The following is a 15,230-nucleotide window of genomic DNA, read 5'->3' as shown; positions in this document are numbered from 1 at the left end:
GTGATTGATTTTTTTGGGGGGGGTTTTGGTGAGGAAGGTTAGCCCTGAGCTAACATCTATTGCCAATCCTCCTCTTTTTGCTGAGGAAGATTGGCCCTGGGCTAACATCCATGTCCATCTTTCTCCATTTTATATGTGGGATGCCTGCCACAGCATGGCTTGACAAGTGGTGCATAGGTCCGTGCCTGGGATCCAAACCTACAAACCCCGGGCCGCGGAAGAAGAGTGCGCGAACTCAACCACTACGCCACCGGGCCAGCCCCAAAATGTGAGTGATTTTTGTATGTCGATTTTGTATCCTGAAACTTTACTGAATATGTTTATTAGTTCTGAAAAGTTTTTTGGTGGAGTATTTAGGGCATTCTCTATATAAGATCATGTCACCTGCAAACAGAGACAATTTTACTTCTTCCTTTCAGATTTGGATGTCTTTTATTTCTTTTTCTTGCTTAATTACTGTGGTTAGGACTTCCAGTATTATGTAAAATAGAGTGGTGAGAGAGGACATCCTTGTCTTGATCTGAGAGGAAAAGATTTCAGTTTTTTACCTTTGAGTATGGTGTTAACTGTAGGCTTGTCATATATGGCCTTTATTATCTTCTACACCTAGTTTGTTGAGCATTTTTATCACGAAGGAGTGTTGTCAAAAGTGTTTCTATCTTGAAAGAGTGTTTTCAAATACATTATATGCATCTATTGGATGATCCAGTGATTTTTCTGTTAATGTGCAAATCATATTAATTGATTTGTGTATGTTGAACCATCCTTTATCCCAGGGATAAATCCTACATAATCAGGATGTATGATCCTTTTAATGTGCTGTTGAATTCAATATACTAATATTTCATTGAGAATTTTTGCATCTATATTGGGCTAACACCCGTGGTCCATAATTTTCTCAAAAGCACAGGCAACATAGGCAAAAATAGACAGGCTGGACTACATCAAACTCAAAAGCTTCTGCACAGCAAAGGAAACAATTAACAGAGTGAAAAGGCAACCTGCAGAATAAAATATTTTCAACCCATATGTCTGATAAGCATTTCATTTCTAAAATATGTAAAGAAACTTAATAACTCAATAGCAAAAAATGAAATAATCCAATTAAGAAATGGGCAAAAGATTTGAATAGACATTACTCCAAAGAAGATTTACAAATGGCCGGTAAGCAAATAAAAAGCTGTTCTACATCACTAATCATCAGGGATGCAAATCAAAACCACAATGAGATGTCACCTCATCCCTGTTAGGATGGCTATTATCAAAATAACAGAAGACAAAAGTGTAGGTGAGGATATGATGAAGTTGGAACTCTGGCATCTTGTTAGTGGGAATAAAAAATTGTGCAGCCACTATGGAAAACATTATGGAAGTTCCTCAAAAAACTAAAATTAGAACTACCGTATGACCCAGCAGTCCTACTTCTGGGTATACATCCAAAAGAGTTGAAATCAGGATCAAAGAGATATCTGTTCTTCCATGTTCATGGCAGCATTATTCACAATAGTCAAAATACAGAAACAACTTAAATATCTATCAACAAATGAACGGATAAAGAAAATATTGTGTATACATACAATAGAATATTATTCAGCCTTAAAAATGAAGGAAATTGTACCATTTGCAACAACATAGAGGGATCTGGAAGACATTACACTAATCAAAAAAAGCCATTCACAGAAGGACAAATACTATATGATTGCACTTACATGAGATATCTAAAAGAGTTGAAATCACAGAAGCAGAAAATAGAATGATGGTTGTCAGGGGAAGGGGGGAGAGAGAATTGGAGTGTTGTTCAATGGTTATAAAGTTACAGTTATACAAGACAAATAAGTTCTGAAGATCTGCTGTACAACTCAGTGCATATAGTTAACCATATGGTGTTTGCACGTAAAACATTTTTAGGAGTGTAGATCTCACGTTGTGTTTTTATCAAAATAAATTAATTTTTACACTCTTTTAGCTTTCACTCTTCACCCTTGAAAATGTCACATAATTTAAATACACAAGTAACACCTATAAATATTTCATTTTCAGACTTGGAAAAAATATTCTCCAAAGCTTTTCCCTGTATTGTCTCTTTCTTATAAGACCACTTTGAAAGTTCTATAAATATAGATATAGTAAAGCCTGAAAGGCTATATCTTATAAAATTGTTACTTTTGTTTTTCACAGCATGCTACTAACATATAATCTCAAAAAATTGTTTAAAATGTATTATTTTGACCTGTAAGAGTTTAAAATGGTAAGTAAAATAAAGTGAAAACATGATTTCAGAAAATGTTGATAATTAAACATATTAATATGACTAAATTTATGAATAAAATTATATTGAATCTTCCTCTAAAATTTTCCTCAAATTTACATGCTGGTAGGTAGTGATTCATTGATTAAAGAAACTATGGCCAGGTGTTTTAATGTTGTAACTGGGGAAATGTATTGAAAAATACCTGGCAGACATAACAAGAAAGCAGAATACAGAGTTTAATTTAAACTCTGTCTTACAAACGTCATCATAAAGGACAAAGAAAACTAATGTCTTCAATTGCCACCTAAAATTAATTTTCAACAGAAAGTGAATTGCAAATTGGTATTTAGCAGAAATACATAAAAGGAGTAAAGATATTATGGTGGAACTTACCCAGGCCATTAAATCCAGCTTTCTTTTCCCTTTTTCTACCTTAAGAATTTTCTTATTAAATATTTGCTTGTAATGATGGTTGTCCTAGCCAGACCAAATATAGACAAAGATATACCGGTAGTCAGGACCTAGATAAGATCCTGCAGCCTCCTTTGATCCACACATATCTACATGCACTCATTGATTTAAAGAAAAATAAAAAGATTCCTAGGACAATGCTTTACCTTTGTTTAGAAACTGAGTTTCCTTTGGCATGCCAAAGTAAAGGGCTCTCAAACTATCAGGGCCTCTGCAAAAACTTAGATTAACAGGAGTTGTAAACGGGTATAACAAATCAGACTGAGGAGCAAGGAGAATAGTCATTCCAAGTATATCCAGATCCAACCCCGAAACAACCGTACTATGGCATGTGTGGATCAGGGGAAGGAAGTGTCCATGGGTTTGCCTATAGAGAGCTTACTTGATAAATGCTGTAATAGTACTTTGAGTTCCACGCAATTCAGCTGTAACAAAAAAATCCATTTTTAGTATCCCACCCCATCCATCTCCCTTTCACCAAGTAATAATCTGTTAAAAAGGATGGTGCATTTTTCTTTTACTTCATGGTACAGCCAGGAGACATGTACAGTGATGACAAAGGATTTCTAGCTCTAAATGGAGAACAGTCCATGGAGTGGTGTTGGTGCCAAGGCAGTGGATGTCTCACGGTGGCAGTAACCACAGTGCCTGCTGCAGAGAAGCACTGCTGTGTAGCTATTGGGCCACTGACTGCAATGCCACTGACAGAAACAGAAAGATATTAATTTATTATACCCATAGGATGCCCCTTGGCTATATTTTGGGACCTTGAATTCCCCAACCTGTTTAGGAAAGGGATTTTGCAAGGGATTTAAATTCCTATGTGAGCAAATGGGAGGACAGAGACTGAAACATCTTATATACGCTTGCAAAAGAAACAAAATCATTTTAGTGTTGTATTAAAAATTTCACAAGCTTATTCTCTAACCCTTAAATCTACTTTTAATATTTCAAGATTCCTATCCTTCCTACATATGAAAACATTTTTTAATGAATTGTTCATTTCAGTTTGTGTTTGCTTTCTAAATACAGTGTGTATGTGTGTGTGTGTGTCTGTGTATATATATATATATATATACGTGTCTGTATATATATGTGTTCAATACATAATACATACGGGTCTTTCTAGCAGAATCTTCCACAAAAAGAGAAGAGATGTCTTCATCCACTCCTGCTTCATTCTTTGCGATACAAGTGTATGCTCCTGTATCTTCATAGCGCACGTTGCTTATATGAACCTCACTGCCGTTTGCTGAAAACAGAAGGCAGATGCAGCTTGTAAACTACAATTTCAGTTTTGGTACAGTGCTTTCCGATTACACAGTCAAACAGTTCTCTTAGCTTGTCCTAATTAAACTATTTTCCTTCCTACTTCCATGCTTTGGAGGCATGCCAAATTATTCCAAAAGCATTCAAGTGTTTCATAACTGCTGTCACTCTATTACAGAGAGCCCAATGCTCTATAACAAAGGCACACACTTTATATTTTATATTCATTTCCTATTTCTTACATTGCATAAGAAGTATTTTATGCTGATAATGATAATTTTCTTTATATATTTATTTTTAATATTCAGAATCCAGTTTGTCCCAAGCTTTTACAACAGTTTTAAATAACACCACTGTGGCTCATTGACAGAAGAATACATATGAAAAGATATTTTCATAAAAAAGTTAAATGAGCTACCTTGTGCAAATATAATACAATTGCCACTTATCAAGTATATTATTGAGTCCGTATTATATATCTAAAACTATTAGATAAGGAGGACATTAAGATAATAACACATGATTTGTCTGCAAGATTTCAGTCTTTTCTCAGAAATACACCTAAAGTAAACAATATTATAATATGGAAATTGATATAGTCAACGTACACCAAAGGGTTAAGGGAATGATTACTACAACTTGTACATTTTGGTAAAATAATATTTTAAGCTAACCCCTGAATAATGAGTTGCATTCCCCAATGTGGAAACCAGGGTATAATTAACCATTTGCTATATGTTAGCAATATACGCGATGCTTTCACATATGTTATTCCTTAATCATCCCAAATAATACTTAATTATCAGATGAAGAATCTGAGGCTCATAGAATGATCATATGCAAGTCACTCAGCTCAAAGGGTAAAGGCTCTAAAGTTTAGTGTTTGCTGTACTTATTTGTTTTTTTGGGTTTTTTTTTGTTTTTGTGAGGGAGATAAGCCCTGAGCTAACATCCATGCCAATCTTCCTCTTTTTGCTGAGGAAGACTGGCCCTGAGCTAACATCTATTGCCAATCCTCCTCCTTTTATTTTTTTCCCTTTTTCTCCCCAAAGCCCCAGTAGGTAGTTGTATGTTATAGTTGCACATCCTGCTAGTTGCTGTATGTGGGACGTGGCCTCAGCATGGCCTGACAAGCGGTGGGTCAGTGTGCGTCCAGGATCCGAACCTGGGCCGCCAGTAGTGGAGCGCACACACTTAACCGCTAAGCCCTGGGGCCGGCCCCACTATGTATATTTGTTTAAGTTTCTTTTTTTCTCTTCTTTTACCTTCTTTTCTTTCTTCCTGTATGTGTCTTTGTGTGAGTGTTTGTGTGTGTGTTCCACGTTATCCAATCAAAAGGACACCATGCACCACGTGCAGTAGAAAGGAACGTGACTAGTTGTGACAAAAATAATTGGTGTGGCTGTTTGGGGAAAGAAGGTAGAAACTAATGGGAGAAGAGCTTGAGTGCCACCTCTAGGAGCCAGCGGCTCTCAAGGGATGTGAATGGGATATGGAGTGGCCGTGAGTGTTTGGAGAGGGGTAATTATTCAAATCATTTGGATCTCTTTCTCAATTTATAAATGTTACTGCACACCTCCATTCTGCCCATCCTTTGTTGAGAATCCTTACTCCAAAACAGATGTTGGCAATGTTTTTTTTTTTTTTTTCCCCTATAAAAAGCCAGATAGTAAATATTTTAGGCTTTGCGGGCTATGCCGTCTCTGTGGCAACCACTCACCTCTGCCATAGCAGCATGAAAGCAGCCTTAGACAATGTTTTAAAAATGAGCGTGGCTGTGTTTAAAAACAAAAACAAAAAGCAAGCAAAAAAGTTGCTTTATTTACAAAAATAGGCAACTTTCCAGATGTGGTCTTTGGGCCTTAGTTTGCAGACCCTTGCTCTAAAAGATAGGGAATGAACAATGTATTTAAGCCTGCATCAGCTTTTTGTTTTGTGTGGAATATAGTCCTGTGCAGAGAACATACCTTTAGTTTTCTTTCAAGACTTGTACACTTAACAACCTAAATTCTCTAGATTTTTTTGAAACATCAAGTCAATTTATTCCTTCTTCAAATTTTGTTTTCTCAAGTCTTATATGTTCTCGTAAGCTATATGCCCCACTGTCTTTCCCTCCTTCCCTACAGAATCTAGCATTTCTAGATGTTTTCTATTCTATTGCCAGAACTACCAATTCGCTCTTCTATTTATCATCCTGATACATCTGCCTTACCAACCTCCAGAACTAGAACAAGCTGACATATCTCTGTACCTGGTGTCCCTGGACCTAGTTTTTTTGAGTAAATAATGAGACTCTTGCATAAGCAAGTTTACAAATTCACAGTTTTCAATTTGCAGGATGTTCAATGCTACTTTATATTCATTTCACTTGATGTTTACAGTTAGATGCCTTTCATATCCTACTCCACTTTTATTTCAAATCTTTGCTCTTTGTTTAATGATTCCTATGATAATACTAACTTCTCTAAGCAAGTGATGCTGTTCTTTAAATCATGAAGTACATAGAAGTGATTAGAAAGTAAACTCAAATCATTTTGTGCTACATACATGTATCAAATCATCACGCTGTACACCTCAAACTTACACAATGTTATATGTCCATCATATTTCAGTAAAAGCTGGAAAAAAAGAAAGTAAACCCAAAACTTCCTGTTTCCATCTACATCTTTACCTTTATTTACTTCTCAAAGGAAATTTTCTCTGGTTCTTTCCAAGGCACATCTCTCCTTTTTTTTTGTTGATTTTTTTTTCTTTTTTTTTGTGAGGAGGATTAGCCCTAAGCTAACATCTGCCAATCCTCCTCTTTTTGCTGAGGAAGATTGGCTCTGAGCTAATATCCGTGCCCATCTTCCTCCACTTTATATAGGAGGCTGCCACAGCATGGCTTGACAAGCGGTGCATCGGTGTGCACCTGGGATCCCGGCCCAGGAACCCTGGGCCACTGAAGTGGAGCGCGCGGACTTAACGGCTACGCCACCGGGCCGGCCCCTTTTCTTGTTGATTTTTACAACTCTTTGTTCACTCTTTCTCCCCTCCATTATCTATGCATCTTTCTCTTTACTGATGTTCCTTCAAACCAATAAACTGTCCAAGAGGAAAACATATCTTCCTTAGTCCTGACTTCTGCCAGCAGCCACTACCTTTACTTTTTTCCTCCTTTCAAGCTCTGGGAAGACATTTTTATGCTTCTTACTCCTTTTCATTTCTAAACCCACTGAAGACTGATTGCTACTTATACTATTTTTCTAAAGATCACAAGGACAAAATAATAACCTAACCCATGCACACATTTTAGTGACCTTCCTTGACCTCTCTCCGTATCTGAACTTGTCGAACTTTTCCCATTGTTAGCCTTCTTCTTTTCCTTCCGTGGTTACATCTGTCCTCCTGCTGCTCTGCTGGTTTTCAGTCTCCTTGTGTTATTTATCTTGATTTGCCTGCCAATAAAACATTTCTGCTTTTCTAGGATTTTACTTACTCTCTTCAACATATTATTCTATCCATTGACATAGTTACTTAATTAGTGCCTAGACTTGGACATCACATAGAAATGCTAAATAAACACCTGATGAATAAATGGATAATTAAATATCTATAGTGTTCAGGAGTATGTAATCATATATAAAGCCACATGGAATTTCACACTCCTATGTACCCAGAATCGTCTCTTCAATTTGCCCCCCACCACCTTCATTATTTGTCATGTCCTCTCAAAACTTTATCTATTTTCTCTTGTTTTTAAAAATGACAATAGCTATTTTACAAGAGGCCCCACTGTTTCAGTCCTGAGTTTGGATTGTAACCAACTCCCTAAATTTGCTTTCTTGTTTATTCTTGGGAGCAAAGATAAGATATACTCATATACTATGGTTACTGCTGAGCAGTTAATGGGCAAGAGATGACAAAATCAGAAGCTAATTAGAACTTTCTTGACTTTAATTTCTGTTAATCTGATCAATCCTCCCTCTTCTTAAATTACAGACACAAAAATGTAATCAGTAGATGTAAATTTGTTGGGTATACTTATATTAATATAGAGATTTCTAAGATTCAGATTTTAAAGGTCCAAAATACTTTCACATATCATTTTTGACTTGCAAAAATGAGTGTTTTCAAATAATCTTTGAAAAAGATTTATTGAAAAATGTGTCTGATAAAACATATTCTCTATTAAACTGGAATAATAAAAGAAGCATATGCTTATAGAAATAATTTAAAAAAAGAAAATATATTCATTTCTAGCATTATGAATTGAAGTAATTTAAAGGCAAGGAACAAGGAATATAATGCCATGCAACAGATACTCCAGTGAAATGACTTGTCATGTGCTACTCTTGACAATGGAAATAAGAATTGTCTATTTTTTTACTCACAAGTATAATCAACATATGTGCAACTGCTTTTGCATTAATTAGATTATTTGACGTTACAAAGATTGTCTGTTTTTGTTTTTCACTTGCCACCTATTTGTGATTATTGTAACTGTATAATAATTGACTAACAATATCTACACATTAGAATATTAGAACATGTAGCATATTTTATATATTAAAATGCCATAACTTCAAAGCTTTAAAACAATGTAAATGTGAAACATATTTAGTTACGTTTTGATTTTTCCTCTTCATTTGCAAAGTATGCTGCAAAACATTGCCTTAGAATTTCTCTATTATTGACACCCTCTATAATACATATTTTAACGTATGATTTAAACATTTAAATAGTCACTTCAGAAATGTATTCTATGAAGAGATCCAATTATTCTGTTCAGCATATCTGCCATAATTCAGAGGACAGCTACTTAAAAGATACATAATTTAATATTTTACTTATCACCAAAATAATGACATAATTAATCATTATGACAAGACCATTATTTAAAATATTAAAAATGTTAAAGAACTCGATTTCAAATATAATGTCTTAGGTACAACCATATTTTTTTCATATTCATGACATTCTTTTGCCACCAAAATTCATTTTCTTTTTCTTTCCAAATAATGTAAAATATGTTATAAATTTTACTATAAAATTTCTACATGGTCATTTAAGAGAAACAAATGCAAGTAAAGAGCACCTTGAAGCGTGAGTTGTTTGGACAGCTTTGGTGTAATATCAATTCCATTCTTCAGCCAGCCAAGCTCAGGGTTTGGTATGCCCTCTGCATGGCACCTAAGACTTGCAGTCACCCCAGGTTCTCTAGCCTGACTCTCTGGATACACCCGGATTACTGGAGGAACTAAAAAAAGAAACGGACAAGAAAGTGAATTAGTGATCCATATTCAATATTTGATTTTCCAAAATAAACAAGAAATTACAATATGAGAAAATTATAAATTATTTATTTTAATGATGTTATATATTTCTACAGATATTAGTTTCCAATTATCATTATCTACTAAAATGTACCAGTGTTCCTTGGATAAAGGCTATCCTGAGACAGTGCATGGGAAAAATACTTAGCTTGAGATATCTTGTTTCAGTAATTAAAGAAGTCCTCAAAGAATGACGGAAACATATCAAAAAAAAAAAATCAGAAACCAGTTTAAAGGGGCTATCGTTTGCCAAATATAGGACAGTTTGAGCATTAAAATAATTAGCAATTATAAAGGAGTATAAGCAACTTAATGAGACTCTATGAATTCTGTTAAATAAATAAATGAATGAATGTATAAATGGGAGAAAAGGGAAAGCTTTTCCTTACTATAGCAAGTTAGGAAATTAGGATAACAATTCCATTTACAGTAGTATCCCAGAAATAAAATATTTAGGAATAAATTTCACCAAAACTTTTACGCTAAACACTACAAAACATGGTGGAAGAATTTAAAAAAAACTAAATAAATTGAAAGACATCAAATGTTCATGGATTGAAAGAATTAATTTGTAAGATAGTAAGAATTGGTAAGAATTATTGGTAAAATGACAATACTCCAAAATTGATCTGTAAATACACTGTAATCCCTATCAAAATTCCACTAAATTTTTTGCAGAAATAGAAGAGCTAATCCTCAGATTCATATGGAATTACAAGGAGCCAATCTTGAAAAAGAACAAAAATGGAGGTCTCATACCTCTGATTTCCAAACATACTACACAACTACAGTAATCAAAAAAATGTGATACTGGCATGAGGATAAAAATATAAATCTATGGAATAGAGTTGGGAGTGCAAAAATAAACCCATATATCTATGGTCAATTGGTTTTCAACAAGGATGCCAAGAAAGAGTCTTTTCAAGAATTGATATTAGAACAACTGAATATCCTTATGCAAGGCAATGAACTTAGACCCCTACCTCACACAATATATAAAAATTAACTCATAATTAATCAAAGACATAAATGTAGAAGCTAAAACAATAAAACTCAAAAAAAAAAACCTAGGAGAGGCCAGCCCAGTGGCATAGTGCTTAAGTTCATGTACTCTGCTTCGGCAGCCCAGGGTTCACAGGTTTGGATCCTGGGCATGGACCTACACACAACTCACCAAGCCACGCTGTGGTGGCATCCCACATACAAAAAATAGAGGAAGATTGGCACAGATATTAGCTCAGGGACGATCTTCCTCACCGAAAAAAAAGAAAACACAGGAGCAAATCTTTTTGACCATGGTTTCTTAGATATGAACCCAAAACAGAAGCAACAAAGAAAAATGGATGAACTGGACTTCATCAAAATTAAAATTGTTGCTTCATCAAAGGAGACTATTGAAAAAGTATAAACACAACTGGCAGAGTAGGAAAATAAATTGCAAATTATATCTGCTAAGAGACTAGTATCCAGAATATAGAATGAACTGTTATGACTCAGCAACTAAAAGGCAAAGGAAACCTCTTCTGCACAGCGAAGGAAACCATCAACAAAACAAAAAGGCAACCTACAGAATGGCAGAAATATTGGTAAACTTCATATTCAATAAGGAGTTAATATCCAAAATTAGGGTCCAAAACAAGGAACACATACAGCTTAATAGAAAAAAATAATAACCCCAATTAAAAAAATGAGCAAAGGACCTAAATAGACATTTTTCCAAAGAAGACAAACAATGGCAAACAGGTACATGACATCACTGATCATCAGAGAAATGCAAATCAAATTCACAATGAGATGTCATTTCACATCAGTTAGGATGTTTATTATCAAAAACACAAGAGATAACAAATGCTGGCAAGTATGGGAGAAAAGGGAACCTGTGTATGTTGTTGGTGGTCACATAAACTGGTATAGCCACTATGGAAAACAGAATAGAAGTTCCTCAAGAAATGAAAAATTGAGCTACTTTCAAGTCAATAAATTCCCCCTTGATGCTTATGTAAGCCTTAAATGATACAGATTCTCTCTGAACTTTAGCCTGAATATTTTCATCAGTAAAAATGAGATTTGCTTTATGTCCCCTCTTTTACTCTGTGGTATATGTCTGTTCTTCTGGTGATAGAAAACAATACCATCAGCAGCAGTATTTTAAGGGTGAAAATAAAAATATATTTATAGACACCATAGAACGTTTGTGCTGAAACCCTCATAGTGATGTTGATTTAAAGATGAGTCATAGAGATTTAATGGCTTCCTCAGGTCACACAGCCTGTTAGAGTCCAGAGTTGAGTCTAAAATCCAAGGGGCTCTGACTCCTGGGCCAATGCTTTTTACACTTCATGCTGCTCCTAATCAACCTGGCTGATTTTGGTCTCTAATAGTCAAGAGGAAAGAAACTCTGACGAGTATTAAAAGTAAATATGTTCCAGATTTGACTCGTCAGGACTTCTCATGGCAAAAAAAAAGGAAAAAGACTAGAACTACCTTACAGTGCAGCAATTCTACTCCTGGGTATATATCCAAAGGAAACAAAATCATTATCTCAAAGAAATATCCATACTTTCATGTTCATGGCTGCATTATTCACAATAGCCAAGGAATGGAAACAACCAAAGTATTCAGCAATGAATGAATGGATCTAGAATATGTGGTGTATATGCACAGTGGAATATTATTCAGCCTTAAAAAGGAAGGGAATCCTGTCATTTGCAACATGAATGAACCTTAGGGTATTACGCTAAGTGAAATAAGCCAGACAGAAAAAAAACAAATACTGTATGATATCACTTATATGTGAATAAAAACCAAAAACCCAATTTAAAAATGGGCAAAGGGTACAAACTTTCGATTATAAGATGGATAAGGTCTGAGGATCTAACATATAACATGGTGACTATAATTGATAACACCGTGGTGTATAATTGAAATTTGCTAAGAGAAAAGAACTTAAATGTTCTCAAGAAAAAAAAGGTTAAAAAAATGGCAAACAACTTAATTAAAATGTAAGCTAAGGACATTTCTCTAAAGAAGACATGCAATGGCCAATAAGCCATTGACCATTGAAAGATGACATGAAAAGATGTCAAAGGTTTGTGAAAGTGCTATAAATCAAAGAACTGCACATTTGAAAATGGTTCAATGTTATGTGAATTTTACCTTTACAAAAACAAGAAAAGAAAGACAAAGAAAGGCTGAAGAAAGATTTTGGATTAAAAGATACTAAACAAAAATATTAACTAAATGCCATGTAGAATCCAGAGTGGATGCTGGACTAGGAAAAATTAGCTATAAAGCTACTATTGGGAAGATTATCAAAATATGAATGTGGACTGGGCCCGGCACGGTGGCATAACGATTAAGTCCGAGTGCTCCGCTTCGGCAGCCCAGGGTTCAGTGATTTGGATCCTGTTTGCTAACCTACACACTACTCATCAAGCCATGCTGAGGCAGCGTCCCACGTAGAGCAAATAGAAGGATGTACATCTATGACATACAACTATCTACTGGGGCTTTAGGGAGAAAAAAGGAAAAAAGGAGGAAGATTGGCAACAAATGATAGCTCAGGGCGAACCTTCCCCAAATAAAAAAGAATATGGACTTTGGACTAGATAATGAGATTCTATCAATGTTATATTTCCTGATTCGGTAATTGCATTCTGATTAGGCAAAGTTGTTTTAAGAAAACACACTCTGATTTAATTAATGGTCAAAAGAAAAATTATGTCAAATTTATTCTCAAATATAAATATAAATATGTGTATATACAATCATTGACATTAAAAATGAGATGGCTTAAACACATATTGGACATAACTGAAGAGATAATAACTAAAAGTGAGATCTGGATCACTGGAGAACATTCTGCTTCCAGTAATGCTGGATATGTGATTCTTATTAATTCTGATCAATCATCTTTCTAAATGGAACTTAAAATCCTGGTCACCTATACACATTATAGTGAAAATGTAGAACATCAAAGTAAAAGAGAAAAATCATAAAAAGCAACCCAAGGAAATAAAATGACACACGAATGAAAGTCAGACTGACAGCTAAATTCTTACAAAAATGCTGGAAACTAAACAAAAATTATAATCAACTTCATGCCAATACATAACTTTAAATAAAATGAACATGTTTCTAGAAACACACACTTCTAGCAGATTCTATACAAAAAGTAGTAAAAAATCTAAAAAGTCTTATAACTTTTAAAGAAATTAAATACATTATTAAAAACCTTTATTCAAAAAGAACTATAGAATTTCCCCAAACTAAAGAAGAAATATCACCAATCTTACATAAATGCTTCTAGAGAATAGAAAAGAAGGGGTGCATTTCTTTGGTAATGTTAAAATATCTGTACAAATCCTTGGATGCTTCTCTCTTCAAAACGGTACAAATTGTCAGTTATAAGATGGATAAGATGAGGAATTGTCCTCATCTTACACGTGGGCTGGACTTAATGACTTTCTGTTAATGAATAGAATATGGCAAAGTGATGGTGTAAGATATCCAACATTAGGTCATAAAAAATATTGCAGTGTCTTCCTTGCTCTCTTTTGGATCACTTGCCCTTGGAGAAGTCAGCTGCCGTGTCATAAAGATACTCAAACAGCCTTATGGAGATGCTCATGATTCAAGTGGGAGAGAGGCCCCATGCCAACAACCAGCAAAGAACAAATAGGCATGTGAGTGATCTATCTTGGAACTAGACTCTCTAGCCTCAGTCAGGCTTTCAAATGACTGCAGCTGGGCCAACATGTTGAATGAAACCTCAGAAAAGACCTCATACCGGGATCACCTAGCTAAGCTGTTCTCAAATTTTTTATCTCATTTCTCTGTTTATCTCATATCTCTATTTTCCTGTTATTATTTCATAAGATAATTGTTTGTTGTTTTAAGCCACTAAGTTTTAGGATAATTTATTATGCATTATATATATAAAATAAAATCCTTGGTAGAATGGGTTTTGCCTTATTCAATTACTGTATCCTCACACATAGCTGACTGACTAAAGAACTCTAGAGCATGGAGAAGTGGTCCACAGGATGTGGGTTATAGGCTTATCACATCTATCCCTTCTTCACACTCACACTTTAGCATTTGCTATTTACAATGACCATGAGAGCGTATGTACCCTGCATTTGCCTTAGTAATAATATGACTTGGTAAACAAGGAAAAACACTCTTGTTCTCATTCAAAAATTTTCTGCAGGAGCTATCACAGCAAAAGACAGAAAAGTTTTGTTCACCTGTACCATCCTGCTCTTTGGTTAATAATATATGTAGTACTCAGAACTACCTAATTTCTTTTGTTTTCACCCATCAGAATGCAAGTGAAAGATGCAAGGTGAGATGCAATCTAACTAATATCAGATTCTTTTTATGGCCTCAAATCCAGCCCAAAGTTAATTTCACACTCTTCTTTCTAGTGACTGGAGGAGCCATTGTATATACAAATTTGATTTGATTGATGAATAAATGTCGGCTTTCCAGATTTATTGAAATTACAAAAGCAATGCAAACCAAGAAAATAGTTGAAGCCACCAGGTCAGGACTACAGATATGCCTATCACCTTACTGGCGCCTTAGTTCCTTTTTTTGGCTATACTCTAGAGATGTTAAACTAGGCTTATGTCAATTATAACACAAAGAGAAAGGGGGAAGGAGGGGTCCTCAGAAAGGTCCAGTAATCCCCTGTGTTTACAGCTCAGACTTGACATTGTGTATTGCCTTTAATCGTCTCAGGAGCAGAAAAATAATACACTTTCAAAGCTATGAGCACCAGAATTCTGCTCTCTCTCCTAAATACAGTTCAAAACAAACACGACAAAAACAAACAAACTTCCACAACAATAGTGGGGAGTAAAACCAAGATCTGATTTTTTTCTCTTGATAAGTACTTAAGTGGTTTATTTTGAAATGTC

General features: G+C 34.9%; 1 protein-coding gene across 4 annotated transcripts in view; it reads right to left on the bottom strand.

Annotated features, from left to right (window-relative positions):
* Positions 1–15,230, bottom strand: part of FSTL5 (follistatin like 5) — a 732,413-nt gene that overhangs the window by 131,095 nt on the left and 586,088 nt on the right. For all 4 annotated transcript variants that reach the window (XM_087437469.1, XM_087437470.1, XM_087437471.1 and 1 more), the window contains exons 9-10: positions 9,069–9,230; positions 3,840–3,974 (exon numbers count right to left, since the gene is read on the bottom strand). In XM_087437469.1, coding sequence (XP_087293595.1) covers positions 3,840–3,974; positions 9,069–9,230 — 297 coding nt within the window. The remainder of the gene's footprint in view (positions 1–3,839; positions 3,975–9,068; positions 9,231–15,230) is intronic.

Source organism: Ceratotherium simum, chromosome 12 (assembly GCF_057802395.1).
Source record: "Ceratotherium simum simum isolate JZ-2026a chromosome 12, ASM5780239v1, whole genome shotgun sequence".
Lineage (NCBI taxonomy): Eukaryota > Metazoa > Chordata > Mammalia > Perissodactyla > Rhinocerotidae > Ceratotherium > Ceratotherium simum.
The sequence above is the reverse complement of the archived record's forward strand: the minus strand, read 5'-3'. Positions and strand labels throughout refer to the sequence as shown.